This window comes from Eretmochelys imbricata, chromosome 1 (assembly GCF_965152235.1).
Source record: "Eretmochelys imbricata isolate rEreImb1 chromosome 1, rEreImb1.hap1, whole genome shotgun sequence".
Classification (NCBI taxonomy): Eukaryota; Metazoa; Chordata; order Testudines; family Cheloniidae; genus Eretmochelys; species Eretmochelys imbricata.
In genome coordinates, this window is record NC_135572.1 from 30,529,216 (window position 1) to 30,552,575 (window position 23,360).

General features: G+C 41.0%; 1 protein-coding gene across 3 annotated transcripts; it reads right to left on the reverse strand.

Annotated features, from left to right (window-relative positions):
- Positions 1-2,530: 2,530 nt before the first annotated feature.
- Positions 2,531-19,708, reverse strand: CCDC82 (coiled-coil domain containing 82). 3 transcript variants are annotated; one of them, XM_077808492.1, is made up of 8 exons: positions 19,690-19,708; positions 17,575-18,133; positions 16,644-16,863; positions 15,662-15,754; positions 12,405-12,529; positions 11,530-11,700; positions 6,173-6,358; positions 2,531-4,834 (listed from the first exon to the last, which is right to left on the reverse strand). In XM_077808492.1, the coding sequence occupies exons 2-8, from the start codon at positions 18,124-18,126 to the stop codon at positions 4,769-4,771; spliced, it is 1,413 nt and encodes a 470-aa protein (XP_077664618.1). In that variant the 5' UTR covers positions 18,127-18,133; positions 19,690-19,708; the 3' UTR covers positions 2,531-4,768. The 3 variants fall into 3 exon arrangements, with proteins under 3 accessions (XP_077664618.1, XP_077664609.1, XP_077664627.1); XM_077808483.1 differs by having other exon boundaries at positions 19,605-19,703; XM_077808501.1 differs by lacking the exon at positions 19,690-19,708 and adding an exon at positions 18,472-19,279.
- Between the last annotated feature and the right edge of the window lie 3,652 nt (positions 19,709-23,360).

The following is a 23,360-nucleotide window of genomic DNA, read 5'->3' on the forward strand; positions in this document are numbered from 1 at the left end:
AGGAGTGCTATGTTCATCCTGTATCCATTTTTTCTTGTGGACAACTACAATGCCCTTGTTTATTATGGACAAGGCTCAGGTGTTGCTATGCATATATTGCAAAATAGACCTCTTCAACATAAAACTCATTTCTGAGATACAAAAAACTAATAAAAACCCAGGAGAGTCCTTAAAAGTTAGCTTTGTGTACATATTCTTTCACAAACGTCAAATTTTTAATTTTAGATCACATTCATTTATTGCCCAGAGTAAAACTATATATATATATATATATAAAAACATCCAGGTTAATGGAAATGAACAACAAAGTGTGGTATCCTATCAGTTGTCTGCAATGCTATTTAAGAGGAGTAAAAAGAAAACACGATCGTTCTAACAGTTTGCTACGTCATGTATTTTCTTAAGCTCTTTAGTTCTGACCTCTGTACCCAATTTATAAATGTACATTTCTCATTTTAAAAAAAAAATCAACAAAATATAATCAGTAATTCAAATTTATAGGTGTTTGATGTGTGCAACATATTTACCATATTTACATGTATTTATCTAACACACCCGCACTGTTTATCCAGAATGACTAAAAGAAGGTTAGAGCTGCAGGCCTTTATTTATTCAAATAAAAATATACTAGCTAATTTAGAAATGGGAATACATGTAATTGCCTTCTGATATGCTAGAAATTTACTTTCTCACACCGGATGCTCATTATCCATTCTGGCCTTAAAAATCTAGGAATTTACTGACAGTATATACACCAGTCTTTGAAAGGAGGTGGTCAAAAAGAGCACCTACGCAATCCCCTCTTTCACAACTTTCAGCATAAACACTAATGCCCAGTTCCCAAGAAGCTATTCTGCCCCAAGAACTGACTCCAGTTAGAGAGACTGAGGCAGAGAGCACATGCTGTTCTGCTTGCGGAAACTCCTCACAAAATAATTTGCATCACAAAACTAACACAGAACTTCTTTAAAGACTCAAAGGTGCTCTCATATTAAGAAAAGAACTTGTAAGATGACTTGTAAGTGACAGCCCTATCTGGTGGCTCCTGCAATAACAATTAAGTACAGACACTGTTTACTTTATTTTCTTAAATAACAAGAAAATTAAATGTAAAAAGCAATATTAACGGATAATTTACGTCACAAATTTAAATGCAAAAATTTTAAGAAATGAAGTTAAGCTTCTCTCATTAACATTAACTCTCCCACATTGCACACACAGCATACTCAGATGGTTAATAAAATAGGATTTAAAAAAATATATCCTCCATATATGCAAATTAATATTACTTTACAGAGCATGTTTAAATTTTGTTGTCTTCTATTCACTTATATCCCTTACCATTTCATTAACGTAGTCTTGAATTTTGTAGTGATCCATTTAAGTATACTAAATCAGAAATCTAGAATTTTATTTGATGGAATAATGTTGTAATGGAATCAAGATTTCCCATTACTGTATTTTAAGAGGTATCATTAAGTTTCTCTCCACTCTGCAAAAGGTAACATGTAATAATGGGACATGGGGCTAGTTGGGAAAGGCTGCTAAGCAGCATACATCTCACCCACTTCAAACAAATGTGTTTGGGGCTCGCTGGGAATTCTAGCCGGTCACAGAGGCAGAGCTGGGAAGGAGCTGTTTATTCTATATGGCAGTGCTGCACTACTAGTCCCCATGTAACCCTTTGGAGCGAATGCATGTAGGGTTCTGAAATATCTCTTTGGCCACAATTCCCACCAGCTTCTTCTTTTCCAGATACCACATTACCCGACAAACCCATCCACAGCCTTAATTGCATTGTCTTACCTTTGACAAGGATATCCTGGTCTAAGTCCTAGGAATTAAGGCCAGGCTTTTTGGAAATTGGGGAAAGCCCTCTCAATCCCCCACAACTGCTTAAACAGTGTTCTGATGCGAAGTACGTGCCACTACTCTGTGCACATGTAACAAGTAATGGCTAATGTCACTGCAGCTACTGATCTGCCCTCACCCGAATGCCTTGTGCTGCTCCTTGTTTTGCTCATATGGGGGAAGACTGAAAGGGCCAAATTCAGAAGTGATGCACAAGAGCTGGACTGTGCAAGTCAGTAAACGGGGATGTGCCTAAGCTAGTGCAATCCACACAAGCCAGTAAAAAGTGTAATTACACTCAGATGTCTCAGTTTTGCCTCCTGATCTGTCAGCTTGCAGCAGGTTCCCCGGTGCAGGTACATTTTCGGCCTTTCCTTGCTGTGGTGGGTTTCTTGCCAGAATGATAATCAATTTGTTCCTATACTTCCTCTATAGTGAGGTGAATATTTTTTCTATTGTGGACCAAAGAAACTATTTTTTTAAATTAACCCCTTTTTATAGTGGATGGGAAAAATATGATGTTAAAAAACAGTACAAAGTAGACATTAAACGTAGTATATGGTTTCTAGCCAACACAGGAGCAGGCACATACCTAAAAGAGGAATCTTCACTTACTCTACGTTAAATACTGGTTATTAATCATTCTTTCTTGTATGAATAAGAAAAATTGTGAAAAAGGTACAAAGCACATTCATTTTTATTAAAATGCATCCCCTATTTTGTCAGTGTAGTTTAACTGAATAGGTGGCAGGAGATATCTTCCATTACGCAGTACAAAACTACATCTGTTTCAAAGCCGCTTTCCACAGTTGTTGTTCTTAACAATGATGTGCTCAAGGCTTTTATACATGAGCAGTGTAAACTTAAGCATGGTAAATGTTAGAGAGATAAGAAAACCTCTTGACTGCTAACAAAATATGCGGTGGAAAAATCAGTGTCATTGCTGCCCACTTTTGCAAAGGAGGTTAAACATACAGACGTCTTGTAGCAGAACTGTATTCATCTGCAAAGATGAAGCCTATTAGAAATGTCAACAAAAAAAAGTTGCACGGAAGGAAAAGTAGTATGTAACAAAGTGGTACTGTAATAATTTCACCCTCAAGTGTTAACTATGAAAACCTAGGGCACAATCATAACTGGTGCATGGTGTGCATTTGACAAGGTTGTGTGTAACATGGCACACAGCTTGTTCTTCTTCTGGTGCCCTGTACAAGAGGCCTGGTCTTCCTAAAAAGTGATGTGATCAGGGCCAAGTCTAGTAGGATTTTCCTCAAGAGCCTGATCCAAAATCCACTGAAGAATATAGGTGTCTGTCCCTTGACTGACAGGCTTTGCATCAGGCCCCAAACAGCAATGAAAAAAAGGGGGGAGGGAAGCAAGTCATCACTGCAGAAAGCATAGTTAACTCATACGTTTGCCAAACGCCTTATGGGATCATATATAAGTGCTAGCATGGGAAAGCAGGGCAATTGGGTATCTACCAGAGGTATTCTGGAGGGTGATTACTGCAGCGACATATTTGGCATACATATTTTATTCTGACAATACGCAGTTAGTGGCATGAAAATACACTGGGACCTATGTAATTGAAATGTATCAATGCTGGGATACTGCCTGTGAGTAGATCACGTACTTAAATATGGATTAATTTTACAGTGTTGAGTTACAAAAAATAATTTTAACCTCAGACCATCCTTGCAACATGCTCAGCCATAAAACCACCATTCCCAGGGTGACAAGCATGTATGACTACAGCAGTATTAGAATACCGAATATATAGCACTGTTAGAGTGTAGGTTCTCTTCATAGGTATGATCAGACTACACCCCAAGAACAACATTCACTTGAGTATCTGTTCCTGCATAGGGTATAAACAAATGGCTCAACAACAAAAAATGTCCTTTACTTTCCCAGGAGGTAAGAACAGTTTGAAGTAGTTATCCTCTTCCACAACTCAATCAAAAAAGAGTAGCATTTACCTTTCCTCTAGTCACTAGTCTCTTTGCACTGCCACTGCCTGCTTTCTTTTATGTGCAGCAAGTGGGCCAAGGGGTTAATGTGCACCACATCACTTAACTCTTCTTATATCTCTGAAGAGCCAGAAGAAAGTTGGGTTAGGGTTTTATATGTCCCAGAGAGGAACTACACCCTACCACACACGTTAGTAGACCTAATACAAACAAGGTTTTGCACACCTTCCCACCTGTTAGCCAGGTGATTACTTGTTATTAGTTAGTTTTACAGGAATTATCCACCTATCTTTCTGTACATGGCAGTAGCTATTGTGCTGTCTATACTACATATAGCCACTTTCACATCAGCCGCTATGGCTAGATGCAAATTGCAGTATTCTAGGTCTCCAGAGATGGGAAGTGAAGGTGGTTTTGACACTGGATTAACAATGAATGTGTCTAGTTATGTTTCAGCCTCACTATTACCATGCTAACTGGTTACTGCTCATATTTCAAGTTTACAGGGATGTGATGGGACAAAATTTATACTTTCTATTAAAGTATTCCTACCCCAAAAAGGGTTAATTGGGGCTTACCATCTCTCAAGTACTCTGCCATGGAGCTGGTCATCAATACACAGAAGTATTATTTCATGAATACATAGGGACTTGGATGCTAGTCTTTTTAACCACAAAGGAAAGTTCAAGTGACCTATGCATAACAGAAGGCTGTTTACTTCATAAAACATCTTTAAATCACTATTTTTACATTTAAAATTAAGGGGTATAAAAGAATATGCTGTTTTTCTTTTCATATATATGGCAATTTACAGGCACAGCTACAGACTTAAATACAATGCAGCGTAAGAAAACATCCTAAAAAGCATTTGGAGATTTTTTTGTGGACAGGTGGATATCATAGTTAGAGATTTTTATAAAGCTTCTCTCAAAGAGATGCATGACCACTCAGTCCATTTTCTCTTCTTGGAAGTAATCTGCATCATTCATATATTCTTCCAGATGATCATATCTCTGCATATAAAATAAAAACTATGTCAATTCATCAAATACAGCAACTGAATGAAGTAAATACATTGCTTGTTGTGCCAAGCTTAATGCATAAACAAAAGCAGCAGCACTGATTCAGAAGCAGAGAGAACCAAAGCCTATTTGGTAAGTCTGGCTCTACTCAGGTAATTTGTCCTATAGTGTTTCATGAAGTTTTAAGAAATCAAAATAATTAAGAAAAACTGATCCTGATACAGAAACACTGGAGGCTTACCCATGAAATACATCTCACCATCTAGGTGTAGTTGCACCACTTACTCAACCTTTTTATTTTTTACACTTTTAACTAAGACCCCAGTATTGTAACATGTAGCACATGGACCGACTACTGCAGCAGCACATACATAATATATTTTTATTCTTGTATTTATTATTTCGTTATTAATAATGTTACATTATGCATTTTGTTAGGACATTAATATGGACTCATTTTGCCAAAAATATTCATGCTTTAAAAACTCATTTTAAAAAGGGCCCTATTTCTATTGGAAGGTGTCCATTTACAGACAAGCAAAAATGGGTCCATTCCAAGAGAGAGGTGGCCTGAAAGTCACATTTTTAAATGGAGGAGAATAAAATGGCCAAAGAAGAATTTGCTTGGAAGTTTGAATCTGAAATCCAGCGGATGAAAGTCTATCAGACTAGTATATAAGCTGGAAGTATTTTAAATGGCCCAAGCAAATCCCTCCTTTGATTTACACTCCCCCCCCCTTTAGTTTAAGGATTTCCCTCCTTTCGGTCAAGTTACTGGGCCTTTCCCCAACAGTCAAACTCACATATTGTCACTGGAATTTGGCCTGTAGAACTTTTAACATTCTCAGTTACACTTGTGTAACGCTGTTTCCTTCATATCATACTTTGAATTAAACCTGTGCAAACTCAGAATCTTTAACTATAATTGGAACCAAATAAATTATTTTGCTGGTGCTGTGGAATAGAATCCAGCTCCCTCATCTTACCTGTCCAGCACTGCTAAAAAGAGTAAAAAAAAAAATCAGTAAGGTACTCACTTACTTTTGTGACTAAAATAAGACTGATTATTTGCAGGGAGCAGCTTTGTTCTGTAAGTAGGTACTATTTTTGAGTCACTTTTCAGAGCAGAACTGCACTTTATGGGAAGTTATTACAAGTCTTGCATGGCTGATGTCTACTTTTTACCATCTTGAATGAACTACAGTCAATCACAAACGTACTACTTCTTACAACTTATTGCTTAGTTAAAGCACAAACATTTTATTTAGCATTGCTGTCACCACCCCCTTTGATACAAAGGAATTAACTCAATGACAGATTCCATCGTACCTCCTGAATCCAGCCATTCTCTTCCAATTGGCTGAAAAGCCTGTCGACTGTGTCTTTGACTGGCTCATCCTGAATGCCCTCCACCCCTGTAACCGAGCAGCAGCGCTGATACAACTTGTATTTAAAATGTTTCAGATTATGATAAACCCTTGTACGATTTGCACACACGCTGCCAACCTTCAAAACCTATATAAAAGTGAACAAACTTGGTTATCTAAGATAAATTAACGTGAAGCAATGATCATCTCGACAATACAATGCATGGCTAAATCAGTTTAGTATTTTGAAATAATGAACTCAACAGCCTTTGACACTATATGATTGACTATTTTATAAGCAATGTAGCCCCCCACATTCTTTGCACCCCAACCCTACAGGGGCAATGACTGGTGATTCAGTGCAACTGCAGTTCCATCTGCCCCTGTTCCTCAAGAACCACTATTCACAGCTGTGCAGGAAAAGTGAAATGCTGCCAGTGAATCCACCTGAGCAACTGTTACAAAATCCCCTGCAATGCTTACACTGATGTTTGGAGGAAAACTGATTAAATCCTTTCTGGTTTATACTTACTACCTGCTGGAGTCATAAGATGTAGCCATTTCAACATTCATATTAAATTGTATGAAATAAAGTCTGGATTTATTAAGAATAAAAGCTCAAAAGCCTAAAAATCAAAAGCTATATCAGAGTCACACTAAGAATGCACAACCATTTTGGACATTCAGGAAATGAAAAAAATCGCCAGAGATGCACCAAATCCATACATGCATGTTAACTTCTTCCTCTTGCTAAAGCCCATAGAACAGTTTGACAAAATACTGGTTTTAAACATAACCACAAATTGTGCAGTGCATGTATGGAGACTAAGTTAGCAGCACTGTTGGAACTTGAAACCTTGTATTCCACACTCATCACTATTTTATATCTGGGAAGCCTCTGTGATGCACAGCTATAAGTGTTGCATTTGATGGCTTCAACCTTTATGCCTCAAAGAATGCTGTAAAAATCACTGGAAACCTGGGTAATCCATCTTCACTTGCTGTACCATCCCAGAATGCCCAACAATCAAGAGCTGGATTATGGATATTTAGGGGCAGTTGAGAATGTGTATTGAATGTCCCTGTATTCTCTATCCACCTTGCTGAATTCAGCATATTATTTTTGTATTAACTAATTCAAAATCCTTTAATTTTTTCATTTTACCTTGAAGTTTTCCCAATATGGTACAATTTTAATATTACAGTCTACACCAGGGATCAGCAACCTTTCAGAAGTGGTGTGCCAACTCTTCATTTATTCACTCTAATTTAAGGTTTTGTGTGCCAGTAATACATTTTAATGTTTTTAGAAGGTCTCTTTCTAGAAGTCGATAATATATAACTAAACTATTGTTGTACGTAAAGTAAATAAGGTTTTTAAAATGTTTCAGAAGCTTCATTTAAAATTAAAATTAAAATGCAGATCTTATCAGTGTAGTGTGATCCTTGCCCTTGCTTTTCCTTGCTGAGTTTTCCAATGTATGGCATGTCTTTGGATATTTTAAGATGCACACAGGCTTCTGAGTGATTAGTTGTTAACCGGCTCTGAGAGGGACATATGACAGATTTCATGTGTGAAAATACCTCTTCACACAGGTATGTGGATACAAATGCTGAAAGCATTGCAAACGCAATTTTCTTCAAACAGTTACATTTCACTAGCAGGGACATCCAGCAGATCAGAATAGAGGCCCCACGATCTCTCTCGGTAGCTTCAAGTGAACTCTGCAGAGCTCCAAACTTTGATGCCCACAATTCTGAGCTTTTTAACTGAATGAGCTACATTTTGAAATCTTCAACACCCATCCACTGAAATACAGACAAATCCCAGTAGCTTTTGTTGAACTTTTCAGGTGTAATTAGAAAAGAAAGCATTGGACCAAATCGCTGGAAATCTTGAAATCTGTCAGAAAATTCTGATTCCAGTTCTTGCATGTACATTCTGATCTCGAAGTCAAATGCAATGCGCTGTTCCACGTGGCGTGATAGTGATGTAAGCAGCAAATCAGGACTTAAAAATATTCCAGTACAGTGGTGCTGGAACAATTTTTAAGGTGGGGGTGCTGAGCTGTGCCCCCTCTTGCCCCTGTCTGCACCCCTCACTACCCCAGGCTGGGGCCAGTGGACCACAGCTGGGGTCGGCTGCAGATTCCCGGGCCAGTGGCCAGGACCCCAGGCCGGCAGCAGAGCCCCCTGGACCGGTGGCCAGGACCCAGCTCTAGCAATGGGCTAAGTGGGGTCGGCGGCCGGTACCCCAGGCCGGCAGCAGAGCCCCCGGGACCGGTGGCCGGGACCCCGGCAGTGTGAGTGCCACTGAAAATCAGCTCGCGTGCCGCCTTTGGCATGCGTGCCACAGGTTGCCTACCCCTGGTCTACACTTTATATCTGAAAACATTTCACTTTTTTTAAGCAAGATAGATTTTGTTAAAGTTACCAAAATCTTCTTTAGAACTCAGCCTTGGAAAAAGTCTATATATTGCATTCATTCTAATGTTAATTTCAGATATCTCACTGACTTTTTCCTAATGCTTCATTTGTCTCTGTTAGGTGGCTCTACTAGCCAAACTTGTTATGCCTGCTGATGTGGAATGCACAGAGTGACTTGACCACAAAAGAGAAGAATGAGAAAAAGGCACACCACAACTGTTATGTTTACTCTTAATATAAACAATGTTACTACCACGTTGGCAAGCAGAAGACATGGTCCAGATAATAGGGCACATGGCAGCAAAGCAAAGGACTCACATCTATAATGCTGAACTACATGCGACATCTTGGCCTAACCAAGGAGAGGATAGGAAAGAAAAAGGCTATGCACAAAAACAGTCACTGGAAACCTAAGTAAAATAGCAACCACACCCAGTAGGTATGAAGAGAAAAAAATCCAAAGATCAGAGGGAAAAAAAAACCCTGTACTTGTTACAACTAAAAGGAGGTGTGCTGAGGTGCAGAAGAAAGGGCCGAAGTGAAGTTTTCATCCTCTCTCTCTGGTGCTTTTCTATAGTTTTTAAAAAGCCCAAATTACGTAATACCATTCATTCTGATCCACTGAGGCTGCACTGACTTTTCCTTCACTCAGTTATTTTCCTGAAGTGCCAGTTTAGCATTACACTGTCCTCTTGCAGTTGAGTTAAGTGCCATGAGAGCAAAGATGGGACATTTGGATCAACAGGCTGCAGATAAACCTCCAGCACTGTACTAGTGAGCAGCACCCAATACTGGCTGGATTATGGATCACCATAGGAGTAAGGAGGTAGTGTGGGCAGCTTCCAAGGAGCCGCTGCTGTTTACAATAGAAAAATGGGGCAAATCTAGGGTAATGTAACATTCCCTGGTTTGTTTCGTGGCTTCTGAATAGACTGTACTTTGTCCTCATTCCCCCAAAAGATGCATTTTTGCAGGTCAGGGTACACTATGATGGTTACGTGTTAAAAAAAGAAAAACTAAGCTCCAGTTTTTTGATATTGAATAGTCCAACCCAAACTGAAAAGATGAACTGTAATGAAAGTAACTATAAATTCAGTATGACATTGTATCTCTGTTCCAAGTTTTAAAATGGCCTGTGCTCTTAAGTGGGATAACAGGCCATCCAAGAGGTGCCCCAACAAAGAAGATTCTGTTTGGTAACACATGCAAGACCTGGAAAGTGTGGAAACTTCAAAAGATTATTCTACTGAGATGTGCCATATGCTGTGGGTCCAAGGATTAGTCCAAGTTTTGTCTCCGTATCTTTGTGAGCTAGGAATTGTATTCTAGCTATAGCGGGGAAGGTTACCGAGCTTCATCCAGGAACTAAAGTCAGTAGCAGGTGATTATTAAACATCCCATGATAGGTAAACAACTCCAGAGAAGAACAAATGAATTGCATATATTGACTAAGACTTGGCTCAACAGGCCCAGGAGACAGAGTTTGGATACAAAGGGTCAGCCTGAACTGGCTGAGTATCCCTCAAACTGACATGTAATTGTAACCAAGGGGGGAAAACCCTGCTGAATGGGTTTGAAGCACTGGAAACTTACTAGGGTTTCCATGTGGAAGATAGGTAACACCTTGTAAGCTTATTATGCATATAGACTGTTTATTTTTTTGGTATGATAACTCTGTAATGCTTTTGTCCTAAAAATAAGCATACTGTGTCTGTGATAGCTGGCTGGTCATTGAGAGCGTGAACTGAGTGAACTGGATTCAGCTCAGATGTGCTGGGACAATCACAGTGAACTGCAGGAGGACTGAAAGCCTAAATCCCTGGTTTTGAGGCCCAGACCTAAAGGGGTATCACCCACTGAGGAGTGATGGCTGGAGTCCCAAGACATAAAGAGGCACCCTTGAGCAGATGACAAAGGGGGCAGAAGTGCAGTTAACCCTGGAACCATTTCACTTTTTATTGACATTTTTCTGATCTTAAACAAGGAGTGGAGATTACATCCTTGTCCTGGTTAATTCATTACCTCCTTGAGTTTAGGTGGGGGTTTTGATATCTGCCCTTGGAGACCCATGTGCTTCCCTAAGGCAGCAATACAAGATTTACGATTGGATCGTAACACACACTACACTGACTTTGTCCTCACAGGTCATTAGGATTTAGTGCTGTCCTGTCCAGGTTTTCAGTGAGCTGCAAGTTATGGTCTAACTGGTTATTTGATTTAAATTTTGTGGATTGGAGTAAGTCTGGATAGGTTAACTAGCTGAACGGGATTAATTTCTTTATTTTTAAATATCTATGCAAGTGTCTAGAGCTTTAGGATAAGTGATTTCAAATATGAATTTTAGATGAAAAGCATCAAGTTTTGGAATTTACAAATGATGCTAAAATAGTGTTGAAAATTTGTTCAAGAAACTGTGAAAGGTATGGATTAATAAAATTCAAGAAGTTCCCTATAAAATCAGATTTAGGTAATCTAAGAGCAATTACTAACTATGCTTCTAAAAGAAATATTGATTTTCTGTAGAACAGTATTTTTGGAGTAGACTTCATAGAAGAAGGTATAGATAAACCTGAGATCATGCATGAAATTTAATATTAATTTTCCATTTTATGGTGGAAATGTATAGTATTTTCACCAGGCACTGGTTAATCAATAATTACTTGCTTCCCTCTACCCAAGGTTCTTCCAAGGTTGTAGCTCCAGTAATGTGAAGACTGATGGTGAATAAAGATTCAGACATCTGAATTCAGGGCAACTTAAAAAAAACAAAACCAACCCCATGCACACCACCCTGGGGGATCAGTTATGATGATGGGATCATCTCAGTGTTTCACCATCTGAAACGTACAAAGCACCAACCAAGAACACAGAAGAACTTAAAAAAAAAATTACCTGTTTGTCATGCAACATAAAGTCATCTGTTTCCAAAGTTCTATAGTTGTACAGCTTTCCGGACAACACCACGTCAAATTTACAGTACCGATGCAGTTCACAAGCTTGACAGGATCTATTTATTGGAGTCTTCATTACTATGCGGACGTCAGGGTAACAATCCACTCGCTCCTACAAAGATATATTACACAAAACTCTTCAACAGGATATCCCCTAAACCAAGGCAAAAACTCTTGACTACGTGAGCTGCTGAGTACTCATCTCCAGTTGTCTTTGCGGCACTAATCAACCTCATTCATATTTCCATTTATTTCATTTTATTTGATCTTATTTCGATTATTCTCCTCATTCACATGCATGAGACTGAATTATTTCACACTGATTTCATATTCCAAGTTGTATGAACTATATTTTGAATTTCTTGGAAGATATAATATTTTTGTACTGGTGTGTTTCTTTAAAAGAAATCTACAAAAATTTATTGTGACAGTACAACCAACTGTCAAAGGATGCTCTTTGAAGTGCATGTGTGGGGCATCTACCAAAGTCAGTGGGACAACTGTTAATACATCTTTCAGGGCAGAATCTAGCTCGAAATACAGGGAAGTAGCCATGATTTATTTACACACTACCCCTCAACATTCAGATGTGTATTATCATGCAGTTTGTGCAACTAGCTACTGGACACACGTGCGAGAATCACAGCAGTTTAAAGTGTACAGTAATGCCTGACTACTAAGGGGCAAGATCATGCCCCAAAATATGGAAAGACAAATAGTTATTAGGATTTGTATTTTCAGTTAGGAGTAGAGTGTATGAACTTTTTTTTTTTTGGACACCTGGAGCCACTTTATTGACCAAGACAGAAGCTATACCTTATATCGTTCTTTCCAGCGACTTCTAGAGATTAAGTTTTCAAGACGAGGTTGAATAAAGCGATCATCCAAATAATGGAGTGAGGTTAGAATTTCTTGTGCATATCTCTTTTGCCTTGTTCCATCTGTTCAAAGAAAGAGTCACTATAATACAATATATGATGTTCAGTGAATGTATGTGTTTCTTCCAGCCACAAAATCTTCAGGGAGATGAGTCTACACACTGAAAAGCATCCATATAATTATTTACTGATTGAAGAACAGTAACCTCAATGATTATTAGGGATATTTACAATAAAATCTGTTGTACATGAAAGCTACACAAATCATTAAAATTAACTTTGGTATATTCATAAAGACACCTGTCCACAGCAGGTGCTGCACAATAATAAAAAGTAGAATAGAAATAAAAACTCAAAAATATGAATAACTGCTGAATCAAAGATCACAATCTGAGAACAGTTAATCTCAAAATATAACCACTCACACTTATCAAAAGTCTGAAAAAACAGATGCTCCTGTCCTTTTCCCTACAACGTTTGTAATGTAATTGCTTAATGTTTAACGTTTGTAATGTAATTGCTTAATTATATTTATACAGATCCTTTAAGTTAATTCCTAGACAAAAAGCTATGTGAAGAGGGAGTTAGGGTTGGGAGTACATGATAGTAACATTACAGTATTGTAATTAAACCCAAAACATTTATTACAAACCAAGGAAAACAAAATATTACATAAAGAAGTTCAAATACATTAAGCATATAAACAATCTCAACTTTCCATTCTTAGCGATATCATACTAAAATGCACTAATCATTATTCTACCTGTGGTCGCAGATTAAATTACCATGGATTTTTAAAACACATAGGTTTCCCCCCCATCCAATTCTCTTGCTCAATGATAACATCACAGAACAAATTAAAGTTGGATACCACTGGTCTATATAATCATATCTTTACTGATTGTTATACCTAATTATCTTAATTACAACTAATTTCCTCAAACATAGCATATGTGCAAAATTTCAGTAATTTTTAACTGTGTGGAAAGTTTGAAGAAATAGTGCCTGTTAGTCAATTATTAAGATAGTTCAGGACAAAGTGTGACACTGTGCTAAAATGGGTCATTTAAAAAATAATTTTTAACTCAAACTAATTAATAGATTTTCTTGTAAGTCCTCTTTGGAAGATATTGCACATGACAAATATAGAGTAATTCAAAGATTCATAGATTCCAAGGCCAAAAGGGACCACTGTGATCATCCAGTTTGACCTACTGTATAGCACAGACCACAGACCTTCCCCAAAGTAATTCCCTGAGCATATCTTTTACAAAAACATCCCATTTTGATTTAATAGTGGCCAGTGATGTAAACTGTTCCAATGGTTAATTACTCTCAGTTAAAAATTTGCATCTTAATTCCAGTCTTCATTTGATCATGTTATACCTTTCTCTACTAAATTGAAGAGCCAATTATTAAATGTGTTCCTCAGGCAGATCGTAGTCAAGTTACCCTTAACTTTTTCTTTGTTAAACTAAAGAGACTCACATTTAGCCATATTAAAGTCCATATTGTTTGCTTGCACCTAGCTTACCGAGCGATCCAGATTGCTCTGTATCAGTGATCTGTCCTCTGTTATTTACCACTCCTCCAGTTTTGTGTCAACCGCAAACTGGATCAGTGATTTTGTGTTTTCTTCCAGATCATTGATACAAATCTTAAATAGCACAAGGCCAAGAACTAACCTCTACGGGACCCTACAGTACATGTACTCGATGATGATTCCCTATTTATAATTACATTTTGAAGCAGTTTTTAATCCATTTAATGTGTGCCATGTTAATTTTATATTGTTCTAGCTTTGTAATCAAAATGTCATGCACTCAGGTATCAAGTCAAAACACCTTACAGAAGTATATTACAAACAGTATTACTCTGACCAACCAAACTTGTAATCTTATCCAAAAAAGATGTCAAGTTAGTTTGGCACGAACTATTTCCCATAAATCCATGTTGAGTGGCATTAATCATATTTAATATAATTCTTTATTAATCAAGCCTCATATCAGCCGCATCAAAGGACAAATCCCTGATACAGAGAGGAACTCATCCAGATTTCAAAATACTTTCCAAACCTTAAAGAATTAAGCACTACAGCACTCTTTTAAGGGTTTGTTCACACAGTGACTTTGTACAGCGCATTAGCCTGTTGCGCACTTTCACACCCTGGCTCCACTGTGATGCACAAAACTCCACCAAATCCTGCATGAACCTAAACTCAATCGGTGTCTATGTTTTCCCTAGGTGCCCATGTTTCCCCCTCTGAGCATGTACACTGCTACCTCCCTCTAAGCTTCTAGACACCTTTCTCCCAGCGTAAGCGCAAGGGCAATTCACAAACAGGGAAAGACAGATATTGGTCCATTTAAGTCTTGTGTGGGACCCTAAAAGTTAGGCATTGTAAACCTGAGCATCATGGCACCTATGGGCAGATCTACACTTCAATGCAGCTGTGCCACTGTAATGCTTTAATTAAGACACTTTAAGCCAATGGGAGAGCTTTCCTGTCGGTTTAGTTCACCCACCTCTGTGCAAGGTGGTAGCTATGCTGGCAGGAGAAGCTCACCTGCTGACATAGCACTGTCTACACCAGCGCTTAGGTCAGTACAACTACGTTGCTTGGAGACATGGATTATTCATGCCCCGAGTGACGTAGTTATACCCAAGTAATTCTGTAGTGTAGACCAGGGTTAAGTCCCCTCGTGGATCCCACCCAGAGGCTTTGTCTACACTGACAACTGAATAAAACTTTGTCGTTCAGAGGTTAAAAAAAAAACAAAAAACCACACCCCACACCCCCAAAAGACAAAAGTTTTGTGTACAAAAAGTGCTGGTGTGAACAACGCTTGGTCAGCAGGAGCACTCTCCCGCCAACAAACAGCGGCCACACTGCATGCCTTTTAGCAGCACGACTAGGTCGCTAAAAGGTGCATAGTGTAGACAAAGCCTAAATCTCTACACAGCCAAACCCTTAGATTATTCTCCGCACTTCACAGATGGAGTAAACTGAAGCAGAGAAAGGTTAAGTGATTTGCCTAAAGGCACACAAGCACGTCGGTGGCAGAACTGGGAACAGAACCCAGGAATTCTAATCCCCAGACCCACACCAACTACCAAACATGACTTCCTTATGCATAAATACCATAATGTTTTACCCCACAGGCATTACATTTTCTGCCATGTAATGTTACTTACCATACAATGAGTTCAAAAAAGTGTCATCAATTGTGTTTATGAGGAAAGCTTTTACAACTCTTTGGAAGTGGACATAATGGTCACAGCGAGAGACTGGAAAAAATGCAACCAGATAAAGCAATTAACAATGTAAAAAAGCCTCACAAGGAACAAATTCGTATACAGACCATACAAGTTTCATGCAAAATTTGATAAAGAGCTACCTAATCTCAAATACTATAAATACATTTTTTAGAAGTAATTTTTCAAAATTTCAGTTCAATATAACTTCCAAAGTCCTGTTTCTGTATAAGATCGTTCATTTAAACAGTGCCTTTCATCCCAAACAATATCAAAGAACTTTACCATACAAGCCTCCCTCCCTCTCTCTCTCTCTCTATATATACACCCCCCCCCCATATACACATATCCTTCCACTAGCTGATTACACCTTGGAGACAGCGGTGTAACAAATTCTCTTGAACAGCACATGGCAATAACACAGAATAGTTAATGACAGAAAGCAAAGGATACTGTATCCAAGAGAAACTGCAGAGGAACTTCATGTAGCTACCCAAAAATAGCAATTAGCTACAGCAGAATTCAGCCAGAACATTAGGGTTAACATGGCTGGTTCTGAAGAACGCAGCAAGAGTTTTAGTAACCACAAGAAGCAAGAAGTTTCGTGTCTCAATGGGAATTTGATACCTAACGTTAGGGGCTGAATAATTTACCTCACATCTAACTAAAAATACATGTACAGCACCTTACCAACCCCTCCCCCCACCATAAAACAGTAAGATAAAGGAATAAAATGATTGTGTATGGAAGCTACAATGCCTCTACAATAAGCTATAGCATTTTTGAATTTTAATTTTCTACTTTCAAGCTATCATGCACTTTCATACTATTTCGAGCTAATATAGACAAGTTCTAATAAACACCAAATCATGGGTTTACAAGCAAAGTATTCATATCAACTTGTCGCTTATTTTAACCTTACAGCGTGGAATGTAATATTCCAGTAACTGGAATTTTGATGTAGCCAGTTCTTTCCCTTGTGGTTGGTTTTCATCCTCAGCACGTTCTGCACATTCTTCCTCATCCTCAACTATAAAGTCTTTCATACTATCATCGTCATCATCAATGTCACTACTTTCTGTTGGTGTGAGGGGTAAATGATAGGATGATTCTTCTATTATTTCCACATCATCATCAGAATCCTAAGTAAATTAAAAACATCCTAAAACAAACTATCATTTGAATACTTCCCCTATGAAATTTTCAACATTTGCATTGCTTAGTAAAATATGCAATTTTTTGTATACCCCTCCCCCCACACAAACACACGTTTTGACCTTTGATTATTGCATGTTCAATTAACAAGGGAGATTTTAATTGACTAATGGTCTAAACAAAAGAAAATTTACTTTCACATGTAATTCATATAGATGTCTAGTCCTGTGTCTGTCTGTAGCAATTTTTTTTAGCTCTAGAAGTCTAAGCTACCTCAATTAGGTAGCATGTTCCTCCATTGAGGAGGTTTGGCAGCCCCCTCCAACGTCTCTGTCAAGTCCTTTTAAAGAAAAGGAATTTTAAAAGAATAGAAAAAATTATGGGGAGAAAAAAAGGGAACATATCCTTAACTATTTGGAGAAGATGGGCAGATGAGTTCTAATGCTATACAGTCTTCTGGCTGACTATGAGAACAAACAAAAGGAGCTCTTCAGCCCTTGGCAATAAAAGAAAAAGAAACCAAAACTAAAGGCATCAGAGACAGTACTACTGCACAGTTGTAACATGGGTTCCTTGAAAGTGTAGGGGATGAAGCTCTTGCAACTTTTGGGGAGCTCCCAACCTATCTTGAGAGTAAAATTCTGTGAGGTGATATGTATGAAAAAACAAAGTATTTAATTTCAGAGGTAAAAACATACCCCACAATATTTACTATTACTGGATGCCCGGGTTGATCTTTGTCTTGCGAGTTCTTTCAGTTTCATTAGTCGCTTCTGCTTCCCATTAGTCAAGGCTTCTTCTGTGGTAGCGGTTTTATGATGTTCCTGTTCTTGAGAACACTCATCTTCATCCATTATGCAATAACGTTTAGCAAATACTTTTCTAACAGGGATGTCACTGTCATCACTCCTGTCACTGTCATACATCACAGATGTGCTCGACCTCTTACGCTTTCCTGGAGTGATGCATTCATCCTCCACATCCTCTACGACTGTGTCATCATGGCTTTTCTCCTCATGATCTGAAAGATTATACCCCTTAACTACAGTTTCTTGTTTTTCAGCCACTTCATCTTCTGACGTAGATGAGAGTCGTTCGTCTTCTGAAGCAGATGTGAGTTCATCATCACTATCAAGCAATATGGTCTCTCTTTTAGTCCGCCTCCAATCAACCCGAGATTTGGATGCTGGTTCTTCTATTCTTGTGTTCCTCCTTGTTTCATATCTTCTGATAACTGGTTTTGTTTCCATTGAAAAGCTACCGCAATAATAAAAAACAAATTATATTTACCAAAAAACCAGAGTAGCTATGATGCCAAGATATTCAAAACAGTATGAGAGTATGCATTATTAACCTAATAAACCTATGATTAATGGTATATTGCTTGGAGAAGCTCTCAGACAAAAGGGCCGAGAGTTCACATCAATAATTTCATGGTAAGACATACCTTACAAAAATGTTATTGTTATCAAAAATTATACATCTCCCCCCCCGCCAAACACCCCACACACCAGGCATTAGAAACAGAGAAAATAAAAGTGAGAAAAAATCCCATAATCTGAAAGTTTTAATTTAAATTTTACATTTAAACGTACAATTAGGTGTTTAATCAACCTTAACTCTGCCCCTTAGTGATGTTCAGAGGAAGGGCATGTGTAGAAAGAATGTAACAGGAAAATACTACAAGAGAAAGGTATCCATCCATAACAAAAAGTCTCCTCTCCTTGGTGACCAAAACACTAGAATGCTTTACTCTTATGATGCATCCGATGAAGTGAGCTGTAGCTCAGGAAAGCTTATGCTCAAATAAATTGGGTAGTCTCTAAGGTGCCACAAGGCCTCCTTTTCTTTTTGCGGATACAGACTAACAGGGCTGCTACTCTGAAACCTTTCTCTCACAGGGCGGATGTGCAAACTCTGGCTTCTGTAGGACCAGTCTTTCAGAAAACCTTATGGTGATATCCCCGCATTATACCCATCACAGTCACTTTTTGTCTGGGAGTTTCGTTAATTTCAAATTCTCAACTCTCCAGCTCCTCAGACCCCTGCCTGGGGGTGAAACAGGGCAAGGGCCATTCAGTCCTGAAGAACCCAGGCCACGGCAGAAGGCAGCGGAGCAGAGGAGCCCTGTGATGCGGGGACTTCAAGGAACTGCACGGTCCCTGGGGTGAGCGCTTTTGCAGTGGGGGCGCTGAGCCCACCCCTCGGCCGATACACCGCGGGAAGCACCGTCGCCCCTCCGCCTGTCCCGCCCCGCGGCTACTGCGCGGCGAGAGCGCTCCCCGCGCTCAGGCCGCCGGACCCGCCCCAGCCGCAGCGGCGCCGAGGCGAGGCCAGTCGCCTCTGCCCGTCCCAGGCCGTCACGAGGGGACGAGTGCAGCTCGGACGCCAAGAACGGGCGGCCGCGCCTTCCGTGACACCCTCCCAGACCCCACCCCCCCGGTGACGAGAGCCAGGCGGGAAGGTGGCGGCGGGGCCAGCCCAGCCTGCGGCCTCCGATACCGCGCCCCGGCCGGCGCGGCAGGGAGATGCCGCCGGCTAGACGTGCTGGGAGGGGCGGCGCATCGCCGCGGCCCCGCTAACAGCCCAGCCGGCCCCAGGGCGCGCAGAGCGCTGGCGGGCAGTTTAACCGTCAGCGCTCCCCGCGGGGCCAGTGCCCCCCAAAGGGGGGGAGGGAGGGGTTCCTCCCTCGCGGCAGCCCAGCCAGGACACCTCCCCCGTTACGCACATTTAAAGGCTCCGGCCGCGCGCCCCCCAGGAGTCCCCGCGCCGGCCGCCGTTGCTCCCCCAGCGCACCACCCAGACGCTCCCACCTTCAAGTTCAGCGGCCTCGCAGGCTTTGATTGGCGCGTCCCGCCTGTCACTCACTCCCGCTCTGTATTGACGGAAGTGCTGGGAGGCGGGTCGCATGGGGTCACGTGACCTGACATGCTGCCAGCCTGTGCCAGCTGCTTGGGACGGAGGTTGAGGTTTAGGATGATGTCACTTCCGGGGTGAGAAGTGTTTCCCTCTGAGGCAGAAAGGCCCCGAGGTGTTGGGCTGGGTGGAAGAGGCTCCTGGGGGGGGGGGCTCCTGGCCTGGCTGTGACCGGCACTGGGCGGGCAGGGCAAGGCGGAGCGGGGCGGAGAGAGCGCCTGGGAGCAAGACTAGACCTTGCACCCCCTTGGCTTCAGCTGGGGGACAGGCTGCTGGCACAGGCAGGCAGCATGCCGGGTCACGTGACCCCATTGCAACTGCCTCCCAGCACGTCCCAGTGGGGGCAGGGGATCAGCATGGCTTTGACTGGCCCAGGCAGTGGAAAAAGACCCTGGGTGCGTGCAGGTCTGGCCTGGAAGAGGCATGGTGACCTAACGGAGACAGTGGGCAGGGGGCTGCAGCGCCCTCAGTTGGCCCTCTGTGCACATCAGCCCACGTACCATGATGAGAATCACAGGCAGAATATGCCTCACTTGATGGAAGGGTAAAGTAGTGGGTGTGCTTCTGCCTGCATCAGGGACCACTGGAGGCCAGGGTCCTGACCTGGCTACCTGTCGTACTGGGGGCTATGCCTAAATCTGTCCTCCTGAGGTTCTTTCCCTGGCTGTACCACAAACTTCCTCTGTGGACTTTGACAAGTCATTTTAAAAATGTAGGCATGATTCTCCGTCGCCTTGCACTGTGTATCATCATTTATACCAATGCTAAGTGGGTGTAAATGCTACTGTTGCTTTTTGGGAGTGTTTTACACCCACTTTACACCACACAGGAAAGGCAATGCAGCCCTGTGTCTCAGTTACCCATGCCAAAAAGAATACAGGAACTGTTTTCAATCGATAGAGGATTTTATTTTCATTTTAAAGAGTAGTTTGGGCCATGTTGTAGGCTGTTGACAAGTATTCTCTATTGCAGAGGTGGGCAAACTACAGCCTGCAGGCCACATCTGGCCCGTGGGACCGTCCTGCCCAGCCACTGAGGTCCTGGCCCAGGAGGCTAGCTCCGAGCCCCTCCCCTGCTTTCCCTTTTTCCGTGCCGCATGGGCAGCGGGGCTGTGACCTCCTGCTGCTCTGAGCAACATGGTAAGGAGGGGCTGGCGGTGGCAGGGGGTTGGATAAGGGGTAGGGAGTCCCAGGAGGCAGTCAGGGGACAGGGAGCAGGGGGCGGTTGGATGGGGTGGAGGTTCTCGGGCGGGGGGGAAGGGTCAGGGGATGGGGAACAGAGGGGGTTGGATAGGAGGTGAGGTCCTGGGGGGCAGTTAGGGGCGGGAGTGTGGATAGGGGTTGGGGCAGTTGGAATAGGGAGCAGGGGGGGTTGGATAGGGCAAGGGATTCCCGGGGGGGCCTGTCAGGGGGCAGGGGTGTGGATAAGGGTTGGGGGAGCAGTCAGGGGACAGGGAGCGGAGGGGGTTGGATAGGGTTGGGACGGTTTGGGGCGGGGGGGTCCTGGGAGGGGGCGGTCAGGGGACAAGGAGTGGGGGGGTTGGATGGGTCGGGGGGGCAGTCAGGGGGTGGGGGCCAGGCTGTTTGGGGAGGTACAGCCTTCCCTACCTAGCCCTCCATATAGTTTCTCACCCTGCTGTGGGCCAAAAAGTTTGCACACCCCTGCTCCATTGTCATGCCCCACCCCCCCGTCTTTATTGACAGAATGGCATTTATTTTTCAAATAGTAAAGATTTGACTATTACTGCCCTTGCCACTGTAAAAATCTACTGCAGTTTCACATTTTGGGGTGCAGCGCAATCAGTGGATAAAAGAGATATATAAAGAATCATTACATATTTTACAAATATTTCAGAAGAGCGATATGATGTTTTCTGTATCACGCAGTAAGGTCTATTAATATTTTCATAACAAGTTCATGTTGTCAATGATACTTAACTCTCAAAATTTGAAACCATGAAGCTTTCCCTTATGTTGTGTTTTACTATTTAGTTTTGTGTCACAAGATGGATCAAAATTAGCCTTGTAAAAGGACCACAACCCAGCTTATCAAAGGTTTTTAAGAGCCTAACTTCTATGGAAGTCAATGCTTTTGGGGATCTGCACCCAGTTTCATATCTCAACTATTTATAAATTCACAGTGATTAAGCCAGAATATACCCTTAGGTTGCCTAGTCTGATCTGTATTACAAGACATTAAATTTCACCAAGTTACACCAGTACTGAGCCTAATAACTTGTGTTTGACTAAGCATATCTTCCTGGAAGGCATCCAGTCTTGATCGGAAAACACGAAGAGATGGAAAAATCCATCATGTCTTAGAAGTTTGTTCTAATCGTTATCATTCTCAGCTATGGGACCTGATGTTCAGAAGTGCTGAGCATCCACAGTGCTCATTGATGTCAATGCTCAGTACCCTGGAAAAGTCATTTCTGTAGTGCTTAATTCTGTTCCTATTTAGCTCATGACAAAAAATCCTCATTGACTTCTATTAGGAACAGGAATGATCACAAACTACTAGGAATGGAACTATTAATAACAACTTTGTTTAGTTTTACAATACATTAACTTAAATTGGTGTATGCATTTCTAAGTAGATTTAATCACATGAAGAGTTTGAAGGGGGAGTAACAAGCTGTGTTTGAGTTACAGGTCATTAAAAAAACCACTGTCCTGATTTGAGATGGTGTTTTTTCTATTGTTTTTGTCTCCGTCTAGCTTAAATATAATTTCAGTTTTCTTCAACCTTTGTACAAACCAAACCAAACCAAAATATTCTCCTTTGCCTTCAGAGCAAACTTGACAATTCTAGTTTTCCAGCCCATATAATTTTGGGTTTGAAATCAAGTCTTTACAGAGGAAGCTAGTTGCAACTTCGGAGTAGCTACAGCTGCTCCATAATATTGCACATCTGGTGGTGATATCCATATGATAAATTGTATTTTTCATGCACTTTTGACCACTTAAGCTGCACTCTGCTTAGTATTCTATCCTCCTTGGGACTTACTCAAAACAGTTGTAACCTCCCACAAAAATGTTTCTTTTGGGATAATCTCCATAAGTCATGGCTTTGCTGCTTGTAAGTAATTTGGCTATTCTGAATAGCCATACTTTACATTTAATGCTAGTCCTACTCCAAAAGTCAATAAGGCAGGGCAGCATTTAGATATACACTATATATAAATAGTCTATGTACACACATACGTAGAAGAATATTTTTGCACCAAGATTAGCATTTTATAGTATGGAAACCATCAAGTAGTTTGTTGGGTAGGAATTGAGACTTCATGACCTTTGCAAAGCATTCTTTAGCTGGAACGAATATTACAGATGCACTGATCTAAGGTGCGTTGATAAATATTGAATCTTGTTCTCAATTTTATTTTCAGATGTAATTGTTATGTAGACATCTGTGATAAATAAAGGTGGGGATACCTCTCTTTGATGGATACCCAGCCAGAGAGTTAGCTGTAAAATCCCCCTTGGTAGCTGTTCTTTACTTGCTTTATCCGTAAAGGGTTAAAAAGTCCCCAGGTTAAAAAAAAAAGTGGGCACCTGACCAAAAGAGC